Genomic DNA, 20,416 nt, shown 5'->3' on the forward strand with positions numbered 1-20,416 from the left:
GAAGGTGTGTCTGGGTCCCTAGCTTCCATCTCTGCCTGCGGTGGATTGCCCCGAAACACAGCCAGGAGCAGCCCCTGGGTAGGTGGAATTGAGGTACCTCAGGGAACCCGAGGAAAGGGGACATCTGAGAAGTGATCCCAGACTCTCCTGGGGTGGGGTGTCCTAGCATGGGATTGAGGAATTTGAATGGCATAGGGGCCTGGTGCCCTTAGCTGTGATGGGGGCCTCCAGGAATCCCAGGGTCACTGTGTGCTGACCCACAGGTGAGCATGTGAGTGGTATCCTGCTTCTGCCTGCCACTCACCATTTGTCTGTCCTTGGATCATTTGTACATCTGGGGACCCAGCAGGCCTCAGTGTCCCCACTCTATCAAACGAGGGGTGAGTTTTTATCCATGTTCTTAGTGATAGAAGGAGGCCAAGGTGCCATAAACCATATTAACCCCAAACCTCAGCCAACTTCATACACCCATTTCTGCCCAAGATTCCTTTTGACCAGAGGGCTCCATTACCAAAAGGAGCAGTTCAGAAGTTTCTGTAAGAAATTGTTTTAAATGCCCAGTGTACCTCTTCATAATTACAAATGCAGTTCCCCCTCTGACACAGCTCTACATGAGCTGTGAAAGTACCACGTGGGCGAGGGTCTGCCAGGCCATTCCTGCTTGAACCGTCTCACAGTTGTTCCGCTCCTCCAAGTATTTGAATGTGAGTTTGCTGTGTTCCACCCTCCTTGGGCGTTCTCTGGAACCTGACCACCCACAAGGAGCTGGAAATCTGAGTGAGAAGAGGACCTTCATGTAGTGAGAGTAGGAGGTTTCGTTCCAGGGTGTTCCTTCCTTCCTTTCTGCCCTGCCTGGGAGTCAGCTTGCCTTGTCTCTCCCTGCCTTGATTGAGGTGTTGGGGATTCCCTGGACCTCCTCCACAGGTGTCTGCCTGCCCTGGGGGGTGGAGCAACGGCCCCCACACATACACACCCGAGCTCCCTTTCCCTGGAATCACTCGTGCAGCAGTCCAGCTGCAGCTTCTCAGTGGGGGGAACATCTGTTGTGTTGAAAGATTTTTAGGGAGGGCCTATTTTCTGCTGGTCCCGTAATCCTAAAAGGAAGCAAGCCCACCACAGTGGCAGCCCCAGCGTTCTTGTTTAATTGTTCCTCTTATCATCCAAAGTTCATGTTTTCACCAGCTCCTTTTAAGCTCCCAGGGTGGCCCTCTCCTGCCTGGCCACTGCCTGGAGCTGACCTCTGCAGGGCCTCCTATGGGAGGGACAGAGAGGGTAGGGGCTGAAAGCAGTAACTCCTCTCCAGAGCAAGAAATGGTTCTTGATCCCCTTGGCTTGAGCCACTTAGTAGTCACTTCCTCTTGGTGCGGTGTCAGCAGTGGGCTCTAGGCAGTTCAGGAGGGTGGAATCTGAAGAGGGAAAGTTAATTCCACCACCTACCTGCAGGGGGTCTGAGAGGCTCCGCAGCTGCATCTGTAAAATGGGAATGAACCTAGTATCTGCTGTGGGGTTGCTGAGAGAAAGGGTCAGGTCCTTGTATGATGCATGGAACTCAGTAGCCCCACCTAAGTAATTTGTTTTCCAAATTTGGGGACTTAAAACCATTGTTTGGGTTTGGTTATTGCTATTAGGTTCTATTTTGTTTTGTCTTTTTCATGGTGAAATCATCAACAGTTTGTTAAACCTATAGTGAGATTGAGGTTCTAGAAGCTGGAAATGTATGTTATCAGAGTGTCTGCGGCCATGTTCCGGAAGTGTAGGACTTCCTCCTGACTTAGTGGTTTTTCTCGTTATGTCATTTTAGCATACTCCTTTGGGCACACCCTAAAGGTGTGAGGGTCCTGGAGGCTGAAGAGGCAGGGTGCAACATTGTGCAAGGAATGGAACTTCCCAGGTTCTGAGGACTGTACCCCTAGGGAGGAAGATGCAGCCCTTGGTTGAGCTGACACCCCCCTGCCAACCTTCAACCTTAGGAGCTCTGAAGACATCTCCACTGTGCCTTATTAATTTACTGTATTGATTGTGGAGACCCTCAGGAGGATCACAAGTTCAAGGCCAGCTTGAGCAACTTAGTAGGACTCTTATCTCAAAATAAAATAAAAAGGGCTGGGGATGTAGCTTAGAGGCCCTGATTCAGTCCTCAGTACAGAATGAAAAAGAAAGGAAAGGAGGGAAAAGACAGTGGAGACCCTAAAGTGCTTTGCCCTTGTCTCCATACCCCTCTGGGTAGGGTGCAGTATTAAATCTCACACAGCTTGGAACATCTGTACCCCATCACTGGGAGCAGGAAGGCCAGACCCTAGGCTGGCCAAGGATGGTGTGTGGGATGAGTTAAAGTGTCTAGGGACAGCTAGAAAGTAGGCATCGGGGCTCTCCTGAGCACAGCAGCACCTGGAAGCTTTGAACTCTTGAGTCTGAGAGTGGAAGACTTCCCCCAGGCCTGTCTGTCTCCTGAGAGTGCTGCTTGGGCTTTCCCTGTGGACAGGAGAGGGGTGAGCTCAGAACTTGGTACTAGAAAACTCAGTTCTGACTGCAGCCACCCTGGGTTGAACCTCTAGCCCCTCGTTTGCAAAATGGGCAGCCAGGTGATAACCTCACAGGGCTTATTGTGGGGCAGGGTGAGACAGTGGCTGTGAGCACCCATATAGATTTTTGGATCCTGTCCCCTTCCTATAAGAACTGAGCTCTGCCTGTGCCACAGCTCAGGCTATTAGAAAGGACAGCCAGGGATGTGACTGTGGCTCGGTGGTGGAGCACTTGCCTAATACGTGTGAGGCCCTGGGTTCAATCCTCAGCACCACATAAAATAAATAAAGGACAGCCAGCCCCTTCAGGAAGCCCAGTAAGCACCACTGCATGCACAGTGCCCTACTGAGATCAAACACAGAGGTAGGACACCACTGGTCTGTAATTCCCAGTTGGGAGTTAGAGTGTATTTAGCCAGTGACCTCTCCAGAACATTCTGAGCAGAAAACAGAAGAGTACAATGTGGTCATGGAGGTCCTTTGTAAATTTCAGAATCTATCAGAGTGACACTTCTTGTTTTGAGCTACCTCACATTTCAGTCTAAACATCCCAAAGGGGCCAGCTGCCCAGGTGTCGCCCTGCCCTTTGCCCTCAGAACCTCAGACAAATTTTACTCTGCTTTGTAAAATGACCAAGTATTGCTAAAAAGAAGGCAATACTTCCACTTAATCCATTTTTCTTAAAAAAAAAAAAAAAAATGTGTCAGAAATGTGTCAGTGTCACACAGTAAGCTTGTGTCCAAGTGTTTGGAAAGTGAATTCTCTTAGCTGAAGCTGACACTACAGGGCTCCTGGTCAGACTCAGGTAGAAGAGTGTAACAGGACCCCACGTAGTCCCTGCAGATTGGATTCCCCGAGCTGCTGCTCCCTCAGTGATTCCAATATTCAGGTTGGGGCTAGAATCAGATCACCGTCCTGGCTTTTCTGCATTTGAGAAAGTTCAGATGAAGGAAAATCCATTGATCTTTAGGGGTAATCCTGTGCCACCTGGAGAAACTGTCTCTTCGGGCCCCTGCTGACCCAGGGCCAATCCAAGCCTAGTGCCTCTAAGCACTACTTTCCATGGAAAGTAGTGCAGGGATCGATAATCGAGGTTCAGAGCACCGGGAATCGGGTAAAGAGGGCGTGGGACCCCTGATGACCTCCCAGTGTGGGGTGGTCTGACTCCCTCTGCCCAGAAAACTGCCTAGACAGCGTCTGGCCCTCCCGACAGATGAGCCTGGTGCCTCGATGGCTCTTCCCCTATGGTAAGGTGGAAATGGCCCCGGGTGGGCCTGGGAGGCACTGAGAAAGCGTTCCTCTGAGGGCGTTGCAGGAAGCACAGCCTCACCTGCGGACCCCTGCCTGCTGCTCAGTGCCTTCCTGTGTCATTATGGACCATCAGACCACAGAGGCCGAGACCCAAAGTGTGGGAGGGTATGTTTTCTTTATAACTGTGGATCAGACCCTTCTGCCCAGGGTCTGGGGCACCTGAGTAGGTGGAGGACAAGGAGTGAGGGAAGACAGACCCCCATGAACTTGGCCTCCCTGTCCCTGCAGACAGTGCTGATCGCAGGTGAGAGGTGTCCTGGTTAGTGAGCATGCCGCCTGCCTGCAGCAGCCCAGCTGTGGCAGCCAGGAGTCAGGAGCCAGAGCCCATTACTCCTAAGTCTCTGCAACCAGGTGCTAAGCTTTCAGCCCCACTTTTATCTTGATGTACGGGGTGACCTTGGACAAGTCTCTGGCCTCTCTGAGCCTCCAAGTTATCTTCTTTGAAGTGAGAGGTGTGAGGGGCCCCCAGGGTCTATCTATAGAGTGAGGCTTCACAGGGCCACCTTTCTGGCCCAGTGAGGCTCCTGTAGGTGGGTCAGGGTGGGAGCAGAAGGGTTGTGCCCTGGAGCCCTCCAGCCAGGAGTTGTCTTGCTGTCCAGCCGTCTTTCTGGAGGGAATGCTGCCTGAGGCCTTTCCCAGGGCTAGCAGAGGGGTGGGCTGTAGCCACAGTCCCTGGGATTGTCACTTGACCTGGAAAACCTTTCCAGTGGGCCAGGCTGTGCACAGTGGACAGTAGGCTGCCTGACTTGCAGTGAGCTTCCCATGTGGGGCGGGGCTGAGCTTTGTGGAAGGAATCTAATAGCAGTATGTGGCCCTGGGAAGGGCCTGTGACGCCCGTGCTCAGTGATGCCATGGCAACATTGAGGGCTATCATGTTTGTTCTGTGGCTACCATCCCAAATTGTCATGCATCGCCTAAGTTCACAGAGCACTTGAGGACTGTCACTTCACAATCCACCTAGGGCCCCATAAGGTTGCAACTTCGTGGACTCTGTCCCCATTTTACAGACAAGGCATCGCAGCTGAATTGTGGCCAAGCTGTGGGGCTGTGACCCAGCTCAGGTATACACAGCTGAGCAATAGGGCTCACTCTGCTTCAGCTCCTCAGTTTTTTTAACCTCTAAAGCAGGGTAGTAAAGGGGTTGGCATGACCATTAAATGGAGATGATACACATAAAGAGTATAGCGCAGTCTGGCACCAAGCACACATTTTTGTTATTTGTGTAATGTGCTAAAGTCACCAGCACATGGCCAAACTTGAGGCCAGCTCTCCTGTGTGCTGACCCCAGAGTTCTCACTGCATCCTGCCCCACTGGCTCCAGGCCTTGCTCTGCCCGCCAGCCTGGTGCTGTTGCTGTGGTTGTCTGCAGCCTGTCTAGGCATTCTTCTAGGTCCAGGCCTCGTGGGTGACCAGACAGCAGGTGGCCTGGAGGCAGAGAGATTTGGGGAGGCTCATGTTGCCTCCACACTTGTCAGCTCCATCTCAACCTCCTGTTCAGTCCCCTCCCACCAGAGGTGAAGCTAAGAATGCAGACTCGAGGCCTGTAGGTCCAGGTTGAAACCCAGCTCTGCCATTTGCAGACTGTGACTTCAGACAAATCTTTATCCCTCAGAAAATGGGAATAATACCAGTCTCAAGGACCAAATTGGGGACTGAGTGTAAAGTGTAGTCTGTGCTTAGTGAAGGGCTGCTCGTGCTGGCTGTTCTTTTGCCATCAGAATTCCACCAACCTGCTTCTTCCAGATTCCCCGGAGGACAGAGCTTAGGCTGCCACAGGGCACACATTACTTCCCACACAGTCACTTCTTCGATCCCTTCCCCATCCCTTCAGTGTCAGCCAGTTGGGCACCCAGTTTGTGCCAGCCATAGCATGGAGTGAGGACTGTGGTCACTGTCCCCACATTGAGAAGGCATTCAGGCTCCAGTGAGAGAGGGGATGACACACAGCCTTGACCATAACTGAGGGCGGTGTGGGCCTTTGGGGTGGGAGATTCTAAGGCACTCAGGGAGTAACCAGGAGGGAACAGTACACTCGGGCTTGGGGGACAACTTCACAGAAGCACTGCTCTTTGACACAAGAACCCTCCAAGTGGAGATGGGCAGCAGGGCAATTATTTCTGTAAAGAAAATAGCTCTCAGAGAGGATGTCAGGTAGCATTAGTCATGATGAGGGGAACAGACTGAGAGACCCGGGCGGTACCCGCTCTGCCTCCCTGGCTTGTCCTGTGTTGAATCTGTATCCTGAGAACTTCGGGGTTTTGTGTACTCTTCGCTCAAACTGAATGGTGGGGGAAGTTGCAGAAGAGCCGCTTGCTCAACAGCAACATGTTTTTGAGAACATCATTAAGGCCCTGAAAACACATTGAATGTCGTGACTGTCCCTCTGTGCTGGCTTGTCATTGTCCCTACCACTTGGTCCTCACCCTATCCTACCTTTTTTGAAAGAATGTATTATTTTTCTCATTAGGTCCTTTTCACAGACTAACCCTCTCACTTATATTCTGTCTGTTTCCCCTCCCTCCTTCTCTCTCTGGCTCCCCTTCTCCTTCTCATAGACTGACCCTTGGTTATCATTGCAGAATTACGGCAGCGGCATGAGACCACCACCCAACTCCCTCGGCCCCGCCATGCCCGGGATTAACATGTAAGGCAAAAGGGTCTTGGCCGGGACTCAGAGCCATGGCTGTACCCACCCTATGCTGGCACCCTGGAAGACTTGATCAGAAATCGTTGCTGGTACCTCTGTGGGCCTCAGCCTCCTCGTCAGTAGAGTGAGGATGCTGACAACCTAGGATGAGCGCCTAGCCTCATGCCACAGGCACCGTTCTGGGCACATTCCAGGGCTTGGCTCACCTAGTCTTTCTGATAACCCTGCAAGGCAGTTCTTACCACTTGCAATGAGGTCACTGAGGCACAGAGAGGTAAAGTGACTTGCCCAGTCTCACACGACTTTTATCGACTGAGTCAAAATACGGACCCCTGAAAAATAGCCACTGTTCTCCAGTATTTCAGTGATTTTTAACTTTTGTGTGAGACTCTATGGATGGCCTACCTAGGAAAATACACATGCAAAGAAATTTTTTTTATATTTCATTATGATTTTATAAATGTAATGTATTTTTCAAATTTTATATATAATTTAAAGGAGTTCATGGATTTCCACCTATCAAACAACCCATTCCTACCTCAGAGCCAGATAGCCTCTAAAACCCTAGGGCTGTATGAAGGACTTCCTGTTATGATGTCAACCCTTTCCTGCCCCTGCTGACTCAACCCCTTAGAGTCCATAGCACTATTTTCATTGTCTCTGTCTTTCTCCTTCCCTCAGGGGCCCGGGAGCTGGCAGACCCTGGCCCAATCCCAACAGTGCTAACTCAGTGAGTATCGAGGTTGGGTAGGGTGGTGTTTACCAGGGAAGAGGATCTGGGAGCAGAAAGGTTCCTGTCCCCAGGTGGAGGTGTCAGGGAGGGGGAAACACAGTAGGATCCTACCTGATGCCTCCAAGGAGAAAGTTATGAGAGGTGAAGGTCTAGGAGAAACATGTTGGGTCATCACAGACCGGCCCCTGCCCCGCCCCACCCTGCCCTGCCCTGCCCAGGCCAGCCCTCTGCAGAAGCTCCCAGGTCCAAGCTGAGAACCTGGGCTCAGAGAGCATTGTTCAGGAGGAGGCCCCTGTCCATCTCCAGCAGGGCAGGCTTCCAGTGTTCAGAGGAAGGAGTGGGTAAGCGGGTACATTGCAGATAGTCCAGCTGTCTCTCCTCCCTCCCGCACTAGAGGCCTCCTAGGCCCCTCTCCCAACTCCTTCCAAAACTGGGAAGTAAAGAGTAAGGTGTGTTCCCTAGTGGGTTTGGAAGGAAAGGGGGCACTGCCCATCAGAGGAGGTGACTCCAACACATGGCTCCTCCACATCTTGTTTCCAGATTCCATACTCCTCCTCATCACCCGGCACCTACGTGGTAAGTGTGTATGGGCTGGGGTCATTGCACGTCCAGTCAGTGTGATTGTGTGTTCAGGAGAACTATTTCAGGGTCCTTGTCTATTTCCCCATCCAAACGCACTGAGCAACAGTTCCAAACTGCTAGGACTTGCCGTCCATATTCAGGCACCTGTGCAAGCCTGGGGTGGCCCAGAAACCCCTCACCAAGACCAGAAGTAGTCTCCTGGGGAGCTGCCCTGCTTGGCTGCTGAGCTTCCCATGGGCCTCTGCTGTCATCCGCCGGCCTACCCGTGAGCATGTGTGCACACGCATGCATGCCACAGGTGCTGTTTGTTGGCTTGAAGAGAGGAAGCAGGGTGTCCAAACCCAGCTCCCCTCAGGTTCACAGGCTTTGGCACTGGGTGAACTGGAGGTCCAGCAGATGAACACTGGGCTGCTGGGAGAGCATGCTGGCCTCCAACAGCCGTCACCACTATGGGTGACTGACATAATTTTTATTTCATCTTAGGGACCCCCTGGTGGTGGTGGCCCTCCAGGAACACCCATCATGCCTAGTCCTGCAGGTAAGAGGGTTTGAGGGGGCAGGGCCCGGTGGGGCTGGTGGTTGCTAGGGAGTCTTGGAAGGCCTGGTACAGAGCTCATCCGAACAGCCACTCCTTCCTGAGCAGTGTATCTTCCACTGTACATTGTGACAGCTGGGGACCTGTGGGGCTGTGAGCCCTTAAGGCCACCAACCATAGGTGACACCTAGTCCTCTTCTCAGGCACTGCTTTGTAAAGAACAAGGCCAAGCAGAGAAATCTGGAAATGGGGTCTCATTGCCCCGGTTCTCTCTTGTGAGGGAGAGCCCTGTCCTGGGTGGGCATTGCCCTAGATGACTCAGAAAGGGCTTTGGAACTGGGACTCAGTGGTAGAGTGCTTGCTTAGCATGCACAGGATTGTGGGCTCAACCCCCAGCACCACAAAAAAAAAAAAAAAAAAGAAGAAGAAGAAGCAAAGAGACTTTAGCACTCTGGCATCCTCAGGACCAGAGTACTGAGCATGATCCCTCCAGAGTTTCCAGAGCTCTAGGCTTCTGGTCCTTTATGTAGGAAATCCCTTCTCTAGTTTTCTTTAATCAGAAGATGCATACACAGTGTCACAATTCTGTGTCAGCTAAAAACAACACACCAGCCAGCCAGAAAGGGGTTCAACACAGTCCCTACCTACCACAAAATTAAAAAGTGAGAGAGGTGGTCAGGATGTGTGCCCCAGAAATGCTGCCTGCTAATCTTCTAAGCAGATCTTTCTGGCTAAGTGGGGAGACTGAGGCAACCCTCCCCCACCTGCTCCTCACCTCCCCACGCAGGGAATGTGCTCAGCTGCAGCCGTGCTCCTGGGCTCCGCTCAGCTCCCTCCTCCACTGCTGCATCTTGATGAGCTGCGTGACCTACATTCTGCTGGGTCACGTTAACCCACTCCGTGTGTTCATGTGTCTCCAGCCCCAGCCCCGCCTCTCCTGTCTGTGCCCTTGGCTCAGCAGGGCGGCCCCTGGGTAATTTGCAGTGTCTCCCTTCCCCTGATTTGATTAAAGCTGCTGGGCGGGTTGGGGGACACAGGTGTTGCCTTGCTGCCCCCTCCCCCATTGTCCTGTGCAGTGGGGAGATGAGGATGGAGCCTGTAACCCCCTGTGCCACATCCATGCTACTGTCCAGACACTCTGAAATTCTTCGTTTCGTGGTTGAGTGGTTTTCACAGTTGAATTTTCTGTGATTAAAAACTTTGTGAATCTTCATTAAATACAAATTAGCCAGAAAATGGTGGTACTTAGAGGAAATTTTAGGTGATAAAATACAAAAGAATGAGTTCAAGTGCCACGAGTTTGTTTTAATTAAGAAATGAATTAATCACCTTGACTTGTGGGTTTCCACTGTTCCACAGATTCAACAAATTCCAGTGACAACATCTACACAATGATTAATCCGGTGCCGCCTGGAGGCAGCCGGTCCAACGTAAGTCTGCTTTCTAATAATTTACATATCAGATACCATAACAAATCATAATTAACTTCATCAGCTGAGGGGAAAGCCAGTTTAATTGATTTCAGCCATTTGTTACCAAAGATGAATAAAATAAACCGTCAGAAAAGTGATTAACTCTTGGGCAGCTCAGCTCCCATTTCATAGCTGGCAAGGGTGGGAAAGAAGGGGCGGGGCAGTTCCCACCTTCTGGTCACTGCAGGGGCACCAGACCTTCTTCGGGGACCAGAGCCGTGTGTGGCACTAGCAAGAAAACGTACCAGGCTCCAGCGGGTCTGGGCCCGTCCCTGCTCTGCTGACTGGTGGGGCCATCCGGGCAATCCCTTCTGCTGCTGGGCCTCTTTCCTTAGCTGTGGAAACCCCACAGGAACCTATGGCTTGTTTGGGGGCCTGCCTGCCTGGCCTTCCTGCCGCAAGCTCTGACGCCTATGCCTGCAGCTCCTTTTACCTCTGCTCAGGCTGTGCTCCTCTGGAAGCCACTCCCTCCCGCCTGCCCTTAAAGTTTCCATCTTTGACTGATGGCACAACTCTGATCCCACCTTTCTGAATCCGTCTCCCCTCCTCCTGCGTCCCTAACCCACTGACGAGGACTTACTGCGCAACTACCTCTGCTTCCTACACCCATCTGGGAGCTCCCTGGGGACTGAGCCTGGCCTTGTCCACCTCTGCAGACAACCTCTGCATGCCATTCGTGCCCTCTTTCTCCTTACACGGGAGGTGAAGTGGTCAGGCCTCGCCCATCAGGACAGTCCGGTCTGGAGAGCAATCTGGGTGCTGCAGTGCCTGCCAATGGGCTTGGGCTACATTCGTGTTCAGCCTGGCCAAGTGGACAGAGTTCTGAAGGCACTCTGGTTTTGTTGGCCCAACTCCTGAGGTGGAGTCCTAAATCACCCCACTCCTTACACCCTGAGTGTGTGCTGCGCCAGGCTGGGTACTACACACACTATGGGTTGTGGTGCTGGGGGTGGAACAGGCTGAACCACACCCGTCCCTGGGTGTTGCACGTACTTAATCTCCCCTGCCACCCTCGCCCTCGAGGTCAGGCTCTGTGGCTGGCCCCCTTTGCCTCGGGTCGTGCGACTTGCCTCCCACCATTCCAGCTTCACTGCCACCTCCTCTCTCCGGTGACCAGTCATCTAGGTTTCAGCACTAAGAGCGCTGCATCCTGAGAAATCCCAGGGCACGAAAAGTCCTGGGTTTTGGCATTGGCTGCAGAGGATCGGAGAGAGTGGGGAGTGTAGAACTCTAGAGGCCCTGGAGACGGGATGGAGAAGGCTGTTTTTAAAATCAGGTGAACATGGCATGGCTGAGGGTCACTATCCCATGTTTCCCCTGACCACAGATGCTGTCAGTCATGACTCACCGGGCAGTGACCTCAGGGTGCTGCCGTCGGGGGCCTCAGCAGTCTGCCTCTGACTGCTGCAGGTTCACTCCTGTGCTGCGTCCATGGTGCTGGTTTCATTTATCATTGTGAACATCAGGACCGTGTTTCTAAAAGATGACTGAAATAAGCATGGTGACAGTGCCAGCAGCAGCATGACCCAGACAGCGTGGAGGACGGCTGGATGACCGTGTTTTTAATAATAGGTTGAAGTTTGCACAGCGAGGTCGGGACACAACGTGCAGAAAAGAATTTGGGATTGGGCGTGGCAGGGAGAGGGTGCGGAAGCACAGTGGAGACTGGATCTCCCCAGCGCGGGGTGAAGGCACGTCCTTCTAAATCAGAAGTTCCTTTTGTCCTCCAAAGAGACACCAGAACAAGTCAAAAAGAGCGGTCGCTGAATTAGCTTGGGTATACCCTGGAATGAACGCCATTATCATCTCATTCCCTTGATTGCTCTGTGAACAGAGAAGGTTACATTCCCTGATTCAGAGGTTGCAACTAAAAGTCAGGGAGGGGGAATTTTGAGCATTGGCCCCTTAAGTAGAGCTGATTCTGTCTGGTCTTACTAACAGCTGTGCTCTCCATAGTGTGTCCGGTGCTTCCTTAACTCTGGGATGGAGTAGGGATATAGCCCCATGGTGAGCACTGGCCTAGCCCATGCCTAATGTATTCCAGGTCCTGGGTTTGATCCTAAGAACCAAAACAAACAAAAAACCAAGTTCCTGCTAGGTCTTACAAGTGTTGATTTGAAAACTAGAGTTTTAAATGGACTTGATTTCTGTGAAGATTTTAATGAAGATGCAGAAAACAGAAGATTATTGTTCTCTTGACCAGATACAAACTAGACTTGGCTTATCTATCTGCATATTTGGCAAAGAGTACACAATTAATTTTGGCAAATTTTATTTCATCTATAAGCTTTTCACCAAAGAAGTGAAAACATCTTACCTGGTAAATGTCCTGCACACCTGCACCCACTACTGCCGCACGGGGGTGCTTTGCCTGCCGGGGATACCAGCTCTCATATGAAAGCTTTTGGTCACTTTTTTAATTTCCTCAAAGCATGTAGATCCTAATGAGATCTTCGACCTCATAGAAATGGAGAATGCCTCAAACGCAAGACCACAAGATGACTGTTACTGTTGCTGGCCGGAAGGATGTTAAAACTTTGCCCCCAGACTCATTTTTTAAGTCATGAAACGAGAAGGATGTGCATCTCTGACTTGGAAATCCATCGAGGTGAGAATGGAAGCAGGAATTGCAGGAAGAGAGCTGCCCACTCTTCCTCCAGGACTGTGCAATCATCCCTGAAGAGGCCACAGGAACCCAGAGGGGCTGAGCCAGCCACACCTGGATTGTTTAGTGTCAAGATTGTTTCATGCCACAGAAACGACGACGCATTTTTTTGAAAATGAGACTGCTTGAGAACAGTCAAAAAGTGTCACGAGAAAGGGCAGCCAAGTTAAGCAGGACTTTTTCAGCTTATTAAAACTTATTGGAATCCAGCTGGGATCTCACAAGTTTAAATTACCTCTCACCTTTAAAACCTTTTTTCCTGAGAAAAAGAGGTTTCGTGTACAGTGATGTCCATCTCGTGTGCTTCGTGGTGTTGGCAAATGCTGGCTGTCGTAGGTAGGGATAGGCCATCTGCTGGACTTGCAGATGCAAGGCCCTGGTTGATGAGCAGCCGATCCAAGCCAGCCTGCAGACACAAAGTGGGTGTCATCTTGAGGAACTGGAGGTCACTCCTGCAAGTCCACAGACCTGTGCGAATAAGCAAAGTCGTAAGTGCTCCGGCTGTGAGTGAGTTTGTGGAGGAGGTGGTTCAGTGTCATGCTGGACTGACATGGGAATCAGTGTGACATGGTCTTGATAAGAGCACAGTGACAAGGCAAATGGATGTAAAATTCAGTTTTTAGAGATGTTAACACCGGGAAAGGAAGCAGAGCAAAGTCACATACTGTATCAAGGGCCAGAAGGAATGGTTACATTATTGACTGTATCCTAGGACAGAAACATAAAAATGTTATGTTTTTCACATTTCTCATTTAGTGAACTAGTTCTCTGAACTGTTGGCTACTATTAACTAGTCCTGCTGTTGTTTTAAGTGGTAGCATTTACATAATAGAAACGCAAATAGTTCAGGATGAGTAAATGGTGCTGGGAGAACCGAAGATGCAGCCCAGTGAGGTTGGAGTACTTCCTTATACCTGTGCACAAAAATATGCTCAAAGTAGATCACAGGCTGAATAGCAGTGGATTAAAACCCTGAAACATTTAGAGGAAAATACGGAAGTAAATCTGGTGACCCGAGGGATTCAAAGTCTTCTTAGGGACAACACCAAAGCACAAGCAATAAGAGAAAAAAGTGGATAAATTGGATTTTTTTGTGCTTCAAAGGAAACCATCAAGAAAGTTAAATGGGGCACAGTGGCACGTGCCTGTAATTCCAGCTACTCAGGAGACTGAAGCAGGATCAGTTGAGCCCAGGAGTTTGAAGCTTTCCTGAAAACACAGTGAGACCCTGTCTCAAAAGAAAAAAGAAAGTTAAACAGACAGCTCACAGGATGGAGAAACGTTTACAAATCCTATATCTATAAGAGACCTGAATGAAACTTATATGAAGGGTCAGGGGTTGAGGCCCAGTGGTAGAGCACTTGCCTAGCACGTGTGAGGCACTGGGTTCAATTCTCAGCACCACATATAAATAAATTTTAAAAACAATCCATCAACAACTTTGAATATATATATATATATATATATATATATATATATATAATAAACTTATACAAAGAACTCTTACAGCTCAATAATAAAAAGACAACTCAATTACAGGTGGAGCAGGTCAACGTGGCACACGCCTGTAATCCCAGTGGCTTGGGAGGTTGAGGCAGGAGGATCACGAGTTCAAAGCCAGCCTCAGTAAGAGGTGCTCAGCAACTCGGTGAGACCCTGTCTGTAAATAAAATACAGAATAGGGCTGGAGATGTGGTTCAGCTGTTGAGCGCCCCCAAGTTCAATCCCCGGTACCCCCCAAAATAATAATAATAATCTTTTAAAACGGGACAAAAATGTGAGTAGACATTTCTTCAGAGAAGTACAAGTAGCCAGTAAGCATGTGAACAGATCCTAACATCACTAGTCATTAGGAACTGCAAATTAAAACACAGGTACTATTCGTACCCACTAGGGTGGCTGTAGTCAAAAAGACAGTGACTGGGGCTTGGGAGAGGGTGGAGAAATTGAAGTTCTCCCTCACTGCTGGTGGGAGTCTCTGCTATGGAGTGGTCTGACTGTTGCCTGGAAAGTTAAGACGTAGTTACCTGTGGGCCAGCAGACCCACTCCTAGGTATCTGTCAGGTAAAAATGTGTATCCACGTGATAATTTTCACACCAATAAATTTAGTAGCATTAGTAACAGTAACCAAAAGTAGAAACAACCTGCACGTACCATCAGGTGGTGGATGGCTAAGTAAAATGTGGGATTGCACACAGGGGACTTTTGTTTTCCATAAGAGGAAATAAAGTGGTGATTCATGCAGCAATGTGGATGAGCCTTGAAAACATGCTAAGTCAAAAAATCAGCCACGATGGGCCTGGGGACAGAGCTCATTTGGGAAAATGCTTGCCTAGCATGTACAAGTCCCTGGGTTCAATCCAGAATAGGCATTCATAGAGACAATAAAGTAATGGTTGCCTGAGGCTGGGGGCTAGAGGGGACTGAGGAGTGACTGTTCATGGGTACAGGATTTCTTTTTGGGTGAAAGAAATGTCCTAAAGTTGATTGTGGTGATGGTTGCATAACCCTGTGAACAGACTGAAAACCACTGAATTGTTTCCTTTAAATGCATCAGTTGTATGCATGTGAATATCTCAGTAAAGCTGTTACAAAAGTAAACAAAAAGTACACAGTAACATAATTTCAAGTCGATACCTGGTTTTTGTATATTTATGTTAAAGGAAGACTTTGTGTGTATAAGGACACATTGTTCGCATGTTTGGGGTGTCTTTTTGGTCCAGTTGGCTTTCTGAAAGTTGGTCATATCACTCATATCACTTGTGCTAATGAGTTTTGTTCTCAGAGGTAAAATGTGCCCCGAAGCCTGTGAGCAGGAACTGGGGGTCGGGGGGGACAGGAATTGAGTGGCCCGGGAGAGTGGCCTGGCCCACCCACAGTTGAGTCTGGGCTGTTCTCCCATTCGCTCTGCTCTGCTCCCCATTGCCATCCACTATGTGGCCTTTTGTTCACTCAGGAACCCTGGAGTGGCTTCTGTGCCCACTCTGCCTGCCCAAATTTCTACCTTTTAGTTACGGTTCTCTGCCTCCTCCACACAGTCTGTTCTCATGTCACTACCTCCGTCTGAAGTTTCAGCTGTGCTGTATCTGCCTCTGTCTTTGGAACTCAGCACCTCTGCCCTCTGTCCTGTGGGCTGTTGGGGTGTCTCCTGAGCTCCTCCTCCCAGCCAGGGTGCAGGTGTCGCTCAGCTCTGCGTCCTCAGCCCTTGCCAGGCCAGGCCCAGCAGTCCTCCGTTCCACCAAGTCCACCCTCTTCCCAGCATCCAGTCTGCCTCCAGAGGGGACTCAGCCATCCCTCCCCAGCCTTGCGAATTGCGCCTGTGGGATGTGACCTCCCTGGCCTTTGCTTCCTTTCTGAGGTGGCTTTGGTAGTTCCAGACTGCCCTGAGGATGGGGCACAACTGACTCCCTCTGACGCTGATCTGCCTGCTCTGTCAGGTCTGCGCGGAGCCTCTCACGAGCCCTCCTTTCTGTGTTGCCATTCAGCAGACCAGTCTCCTCTCTGCTACCCGAGGAGCCCACACCTGAGGAGGGGCTTGGAGAAGGCTAATGTGACAGCCCCAGGGTCAGGCTCCCAGGCTCCATTTTTAGCGTCTGGGGACCCCAGGCAAAGCACTTCCTGTGCTCCACTTGATTATTTTTATTTTTTTTAATATGAAAAGCATAAATAGTTTTTGGTCCTTGGGTTGGTATGGTCAGACTTCTGTGTGCAGCTGTGCCTGGTAAGCCTGGCACTGTGCCTCAGGGGTGGAGTAGGCCCCGCAATGGGACCAGGAGGCTGTGGTACTGGCTCTGTGGCTGTAAGCAGGTCTCTGGGTTCATTCCCTTACCCAGTACGTGGCAACGAGGAGCCTGCACCAGCCATCACTGCCCAAGTGGGTGCAAGCAGAGCCCATCAGAATGGAGGCTCCCTGAGGCAGGAGCCCTGTGGAGCTGTGGCCCAGGGCCTGGGTCCTGGCAGGTGTTGGCTAACTTTGTTGACCAGCTGGTTGGGCAGGGAGCCTGTGAGGGGTGCAGAGTGTCCTGCGCCCGCTGAGCCATGGTCTGTGCTTCTCCTTCAGTTCCCGATGGGTCCTGGCTCAGATGGCCCAATGGGAGGCATGGGCGGGATGGAGCCACATCACATGAACGGATCGTTAGGTAAGCTGGCACCTGCACCCTGCCCTGCCCTACCCTGCCCTGCCTGGACAGCTTCCTCTTGGCCTCAGCTCCAGGCTCAGCTCAGCCTGCTACACAGCCTAGGCCTTGACTGGGGACACAGAAAATTCTCTGCACGAAAGTAGCTTGGGGTGTGGATGGAAGGGCTTTGGAGCTCAGAGAGCCCAGGGAGGGAGGTCTGATGTTGGCGGCACCCCCAGTGTGAGCAGGAAACTGAATTGGAGCCTCCTTTCCTTCCAGGGTCAGGCGACATAGATGGACTTCCAAAAGTGAGTGTGCGCTCGTGGTGCCTCCCTGACAGTACCTCTCCCTGAGGGCAGGGTAGCTTGTCGGGGACAGGCTCACCTCTCCTCTCCTCTCTCCACAGAATTCTCCTAACAACATAAGTGGCATTAGCAACCCTCCAGGCACCCCTCGAGATGACGGCGAGCTGGGAGGGAACTTCCTCCACTCCTTCCAGAATGACAATGTAAGCCCAGCTCCTCTAACCCCAGGGTCCTTCTCTTGACCCTAGGCCCAGGAAAACTCTAGCTAGCTGTGGAGTCTGCTGGCAGCTGCTGCCTGCTGTGGGTTTGTCACCCATTATTTTTCCACTCAGTACCGAGCCTTGTCACTGCCTCTGAGTCTGCCTGCTGGCAGGTCCTTCTTGAGGGACCACATGCAGGCTGGACACCTCTGGCACTGATCAGCTGATATCGCTGAAAAAGCCCTGGGCCCAGAAAGTGGGAGGCAGTATTCGCTCCTGGGTGGGGGACAGGGAATGTTCTTGCAGCCATAAGGGCCGGCCTTCCACTTTCCCAGTGGGCTTCTGCGCTTCCGTTTGAAGAAAGCAACTTTGAGAAGCGCAGATTGGCCCCCACCCAGGGCACCCTCACAGAGCTCTGGCTCTTAAACCCCACTTTCTGCAGTCCCAGTTGCCAAAAGGGGGTGATTCAGAGAGGAAGGAACAGGAAGGCTGCCCTGACAGGCATACGGGCTGGCCTAAGAGGTGGCCCTCAGCTCCACCCCTTGTCCTCACCTGGCCCCGCTGGTCCCCACCCACCAAGGGCCACCATGTACCCCAGCCTGGCCCTTTCAGCTCTGTGCCACCCAACCTCCACAGACTAAGGTCTCCTCATGGTGTCCATTGCCTCCCGACACCCCAGGCCTTACAACGTCCCCTCTGCTCTGCCCTTCTAGTATTCTCCAAGCATGACGATGAGTGTGTGATTCCCCCTTCTCCAAGACGCTGAGAGAGCCGGCATTGCAGGCAGGAAGATGCCAGAAATTATGCAAGAAGAAGTGAGGTGTCGTTACCAGGAGCTGGCGGGGGGTGTCTCCCCGCTCCCCTCAAACCTCCCCCACCTTTTCCCAATTTTTAGTTTCATGCAATAAAAAGGCCGAACTTTTTATTCCATAAAACATGAAGGACAAAACTCAAAAGTAAAAATATATTTCAAGTCAATTACCAGAAAAATCCCACCCCTTGCTCCTTCCCAAAAGGTCCTTTTCTGTACATGACACTTTTTTGTCTTTTTGTTTGTTCGAGGTTTTACCATTACTGGGATTTTTAAATTTGTTTTCAGGGGTTGGGGGTGGATTTTTTATTAAATGGAAGCTTCTAGCAAGCCCCCAGCCCCACCCCAATCAACCTCTTTGCTTTCTTCTTTAAAAAAAAAAGAAAAGAAAAGAAAAGAAAAATGAAATGAGAAAAGGTTTTTTTTAAAAAAAAAAAAAAAGAAAAAATACCACAAGCCCTGCAGTCTGCCTACCCCAAGCCCTTCTACCAGGAAAGCTAGTCTAGGTGTGACACGTCACACTGTCTCTGTAGCCATCTAAAAATAATAATAATAAACTGGACAGTTTACAATCGGTGGTTTCTTTCAAAAAGCCGTTTTTGGAAAGAAAAGAAAGGAAGTTACCCTTCCACTTGGGGTTTATTTGTGGGAGGGACGGGACCTGCTTTGTTTGGCAAGGTCGGCGGCAGCAGCCCTCCCGGACCCCAGACCCGCCCCGTCGTGTGGCCAGAGGGACCAGACCACCCGCCCCGTTCCAGGATTCCCCACAGCCGAGACCGTCGCTGTGACCCGGCGCCTGCACTGTGTTCCCAGGACTGCTTCCTCTCCTGGACCTCTCCAGCCCCTCCTCAGCCCCCGCCGTCTTCCCAGCGAGACCCCTGCCAGCGGGGTGGCGGCCTGCAGCAGAGCAGGGGAGGCCGCCCCGACGGCTGTGAGCTGGGGCCTGGAGTCGGACCCGCGTTCCAGCCGCGATCCTCGCTCCTCGTCGTGCGCACGGGCAGGGTGGCTGGAGTTGGGTTTTCTTTTTCTCTACTCGTCCTTCGTTTTCAAAGATGGGTATTGACCAGAATTGCTCTGTATGTGCTTGGAACTGGATGGAGAGACTTCGGCATTGCTGGGGGGTGGGGGGACCAACAACCAAACAGACGCGTTTCCGGTCCTGTTTTTATTTTCAAAAACCGACAAACCCGACGTGGAGCCTGCCCCTCCCAGGAGGGGTGTCTCATGGCCTCCCTCACCTCACCCCCATGGAAACCTTTGTGTCTTGCCCTGGAAGACACCCAATTCTTTGTACATTTACACGCCCTTCTCCTGCCCCTCCCTCCCCGTAGCTGGTCTTTGTTTTATTACCTCCCCTTTCTGATCCATGTATATCATATTATGTGAGATACCATCTGCCTGAAAAAAGACCTTGTGCGGATTATTGGGAACATTGTAGCTGTTGCTGTGTTTTTTCTTACCTTGTAGTCTGGTTCTGAATTACGAGAGGAAAAAAAAAAAGTAATTATGATACATTGTAGTTTGTGTACGATATATGTTGATAACGTTTTATTAAAGGGACATCTTTTTTCCGCAGCAGCCCTTCCTGACATGTTTGGGGGAACGTGGGTTGGAGTTTATTATACTGATTACAAAATGCAAGGTGACTCCTTGGACGCAGTTTTTGTTCTGGAACATAAGATAAAATTGTGTTGAAGGCCTCTACCTTCTCTTTCAGAGGCATATTTATTCTGTGTTTTTGTTTTTGTTTTGTACTGAGGATTGAACCCAGGGACACTTAGCCACTGAGCCACATCCCCAGCCCTTTTTGTGAGACAGGGTCTCATTAAGTTGCTTAGGGCCTTGTTCAGTTGCTGAGGCTGGCTTTGAACTTGGGATTCTCCTGCTTCAGCCTCCCCGAGTCCGAATCCCTGGGATTACAGGCCTGTGCCACCGCACCCAACTTTGAGGAGAGTCACAGTGGCCTTTGGGGGAGCTATGCTAGGGGAGGAGAATCTTCCTTCAAATATCTGGGGAGCTGTGGAGAGCTGGCTAGTGTCAGTGCCATCCAGTGCTGCAGAACGTTGCAATTTGCTCTAACATCTTCATGCTTCTGAATGTAGAGAAAGGCCCCTGGTGCCTGTCAGTCTCTATGGGTCAGCAGCCAAGATGGCCCTGACTGCAGGGCCTGCCTTCTCCCCTCCAGTAGCAGACCTTGCCTCCCCAAAGGCTCCCAGGCCTCGTGTGCTTGGGACTACAGAGTTGACCAGGGCCACTGAGAGGTCAATCTTTTTCTTAACCTTCAAGGCTATATGGAGACCTTGAAGGATCTTAAGAGTAGGATAAACTGCTGGGTGTGGGGGCACTCGCCTGTAATCCCAGCAGCTCAGGAGGCTGAGGCAAGAGGATCAGGAGTTCAAAGCCAGCCTCGGTAAAAGCAAGGCGCTAAACAATTCAATGAGACCTTGTAGCTAAATAAAATGCAAAATAGGACTGGGGATGTGGCTCAGTGGTCGAGTGCCCCTGAATTCAATC

General features: G+C 51.0%; 1 protein-coding gene across 10 annotated transcripts in view; it reads left to right on the forward strand.

Annotated features, from left to right (window-relative positions):
* Ssbp3 (single stranded DNA binding protein 3) overlaps positions 1-19,472 on the forward strand; it is a 157,750-nt gene extending 138,278 nt beyond the window's left edge. For 6 of the 10 annotated variants that reach the window (XM_047546793.1, XM_047546737.1, XM_047546722.1 and 3 more), the window contains 9 exons: positions 6,389-6,477; positions 7,162-7,210; positions 7,754-7,789; positions 8,279-8,333; positions 9,690-9,760; positions 16,529-16,607; positions 16,866-16,894; positions 16,993-17,094; positions 17,805-19,472. In XM_047546793.1, coding sequence (XP_047402749.1) covers positions 6,389-6,477; positions 7,162-7,210; positions 7,754-7,789; positions 8,279-8,333; positions 9,690-9,760; positions 16,529-16,607; positions 16,866-16,894; positions 16,993-17,094; positions 17,805-17,834 — 540 coding nt within the window. In that variant the 3' untranslated portion in view covers positions 17,835-19,472. The remainder of the gene's footprint in view (positions 1-6,388; positions 6,478-7,161; positions 7,211-7,753; positions 7,790-8,278; positions 8,334-9,689; positions 9,761-16,528; positions 16,608-16,865; positions 16,895-16,992; positions 17,095-17,804) is intronic. The other 4 variants (XM_047546799.1, XM_047546747.1, XM_047546727.1 and 1 more) reach the window with 1 other exon arrangement.
* Positions 19,473-20,416: the final 944 nt, after the last annotated feature.

The sequence above is a fragment of the Sciurus carolinensis genome, chromosome 1 (assembly GCF_902686445.1).
Source record: "Sciurus carolinensis chromosome 1, mSciCar1.2, whole genome shotgun sequence".
Taxonomy (NCBI): Eukaryota; Metazoa; Chordata; class Mammalia; order Rodentia; family Sciuridae; genus Sciurus; species Sciurus carolinensis.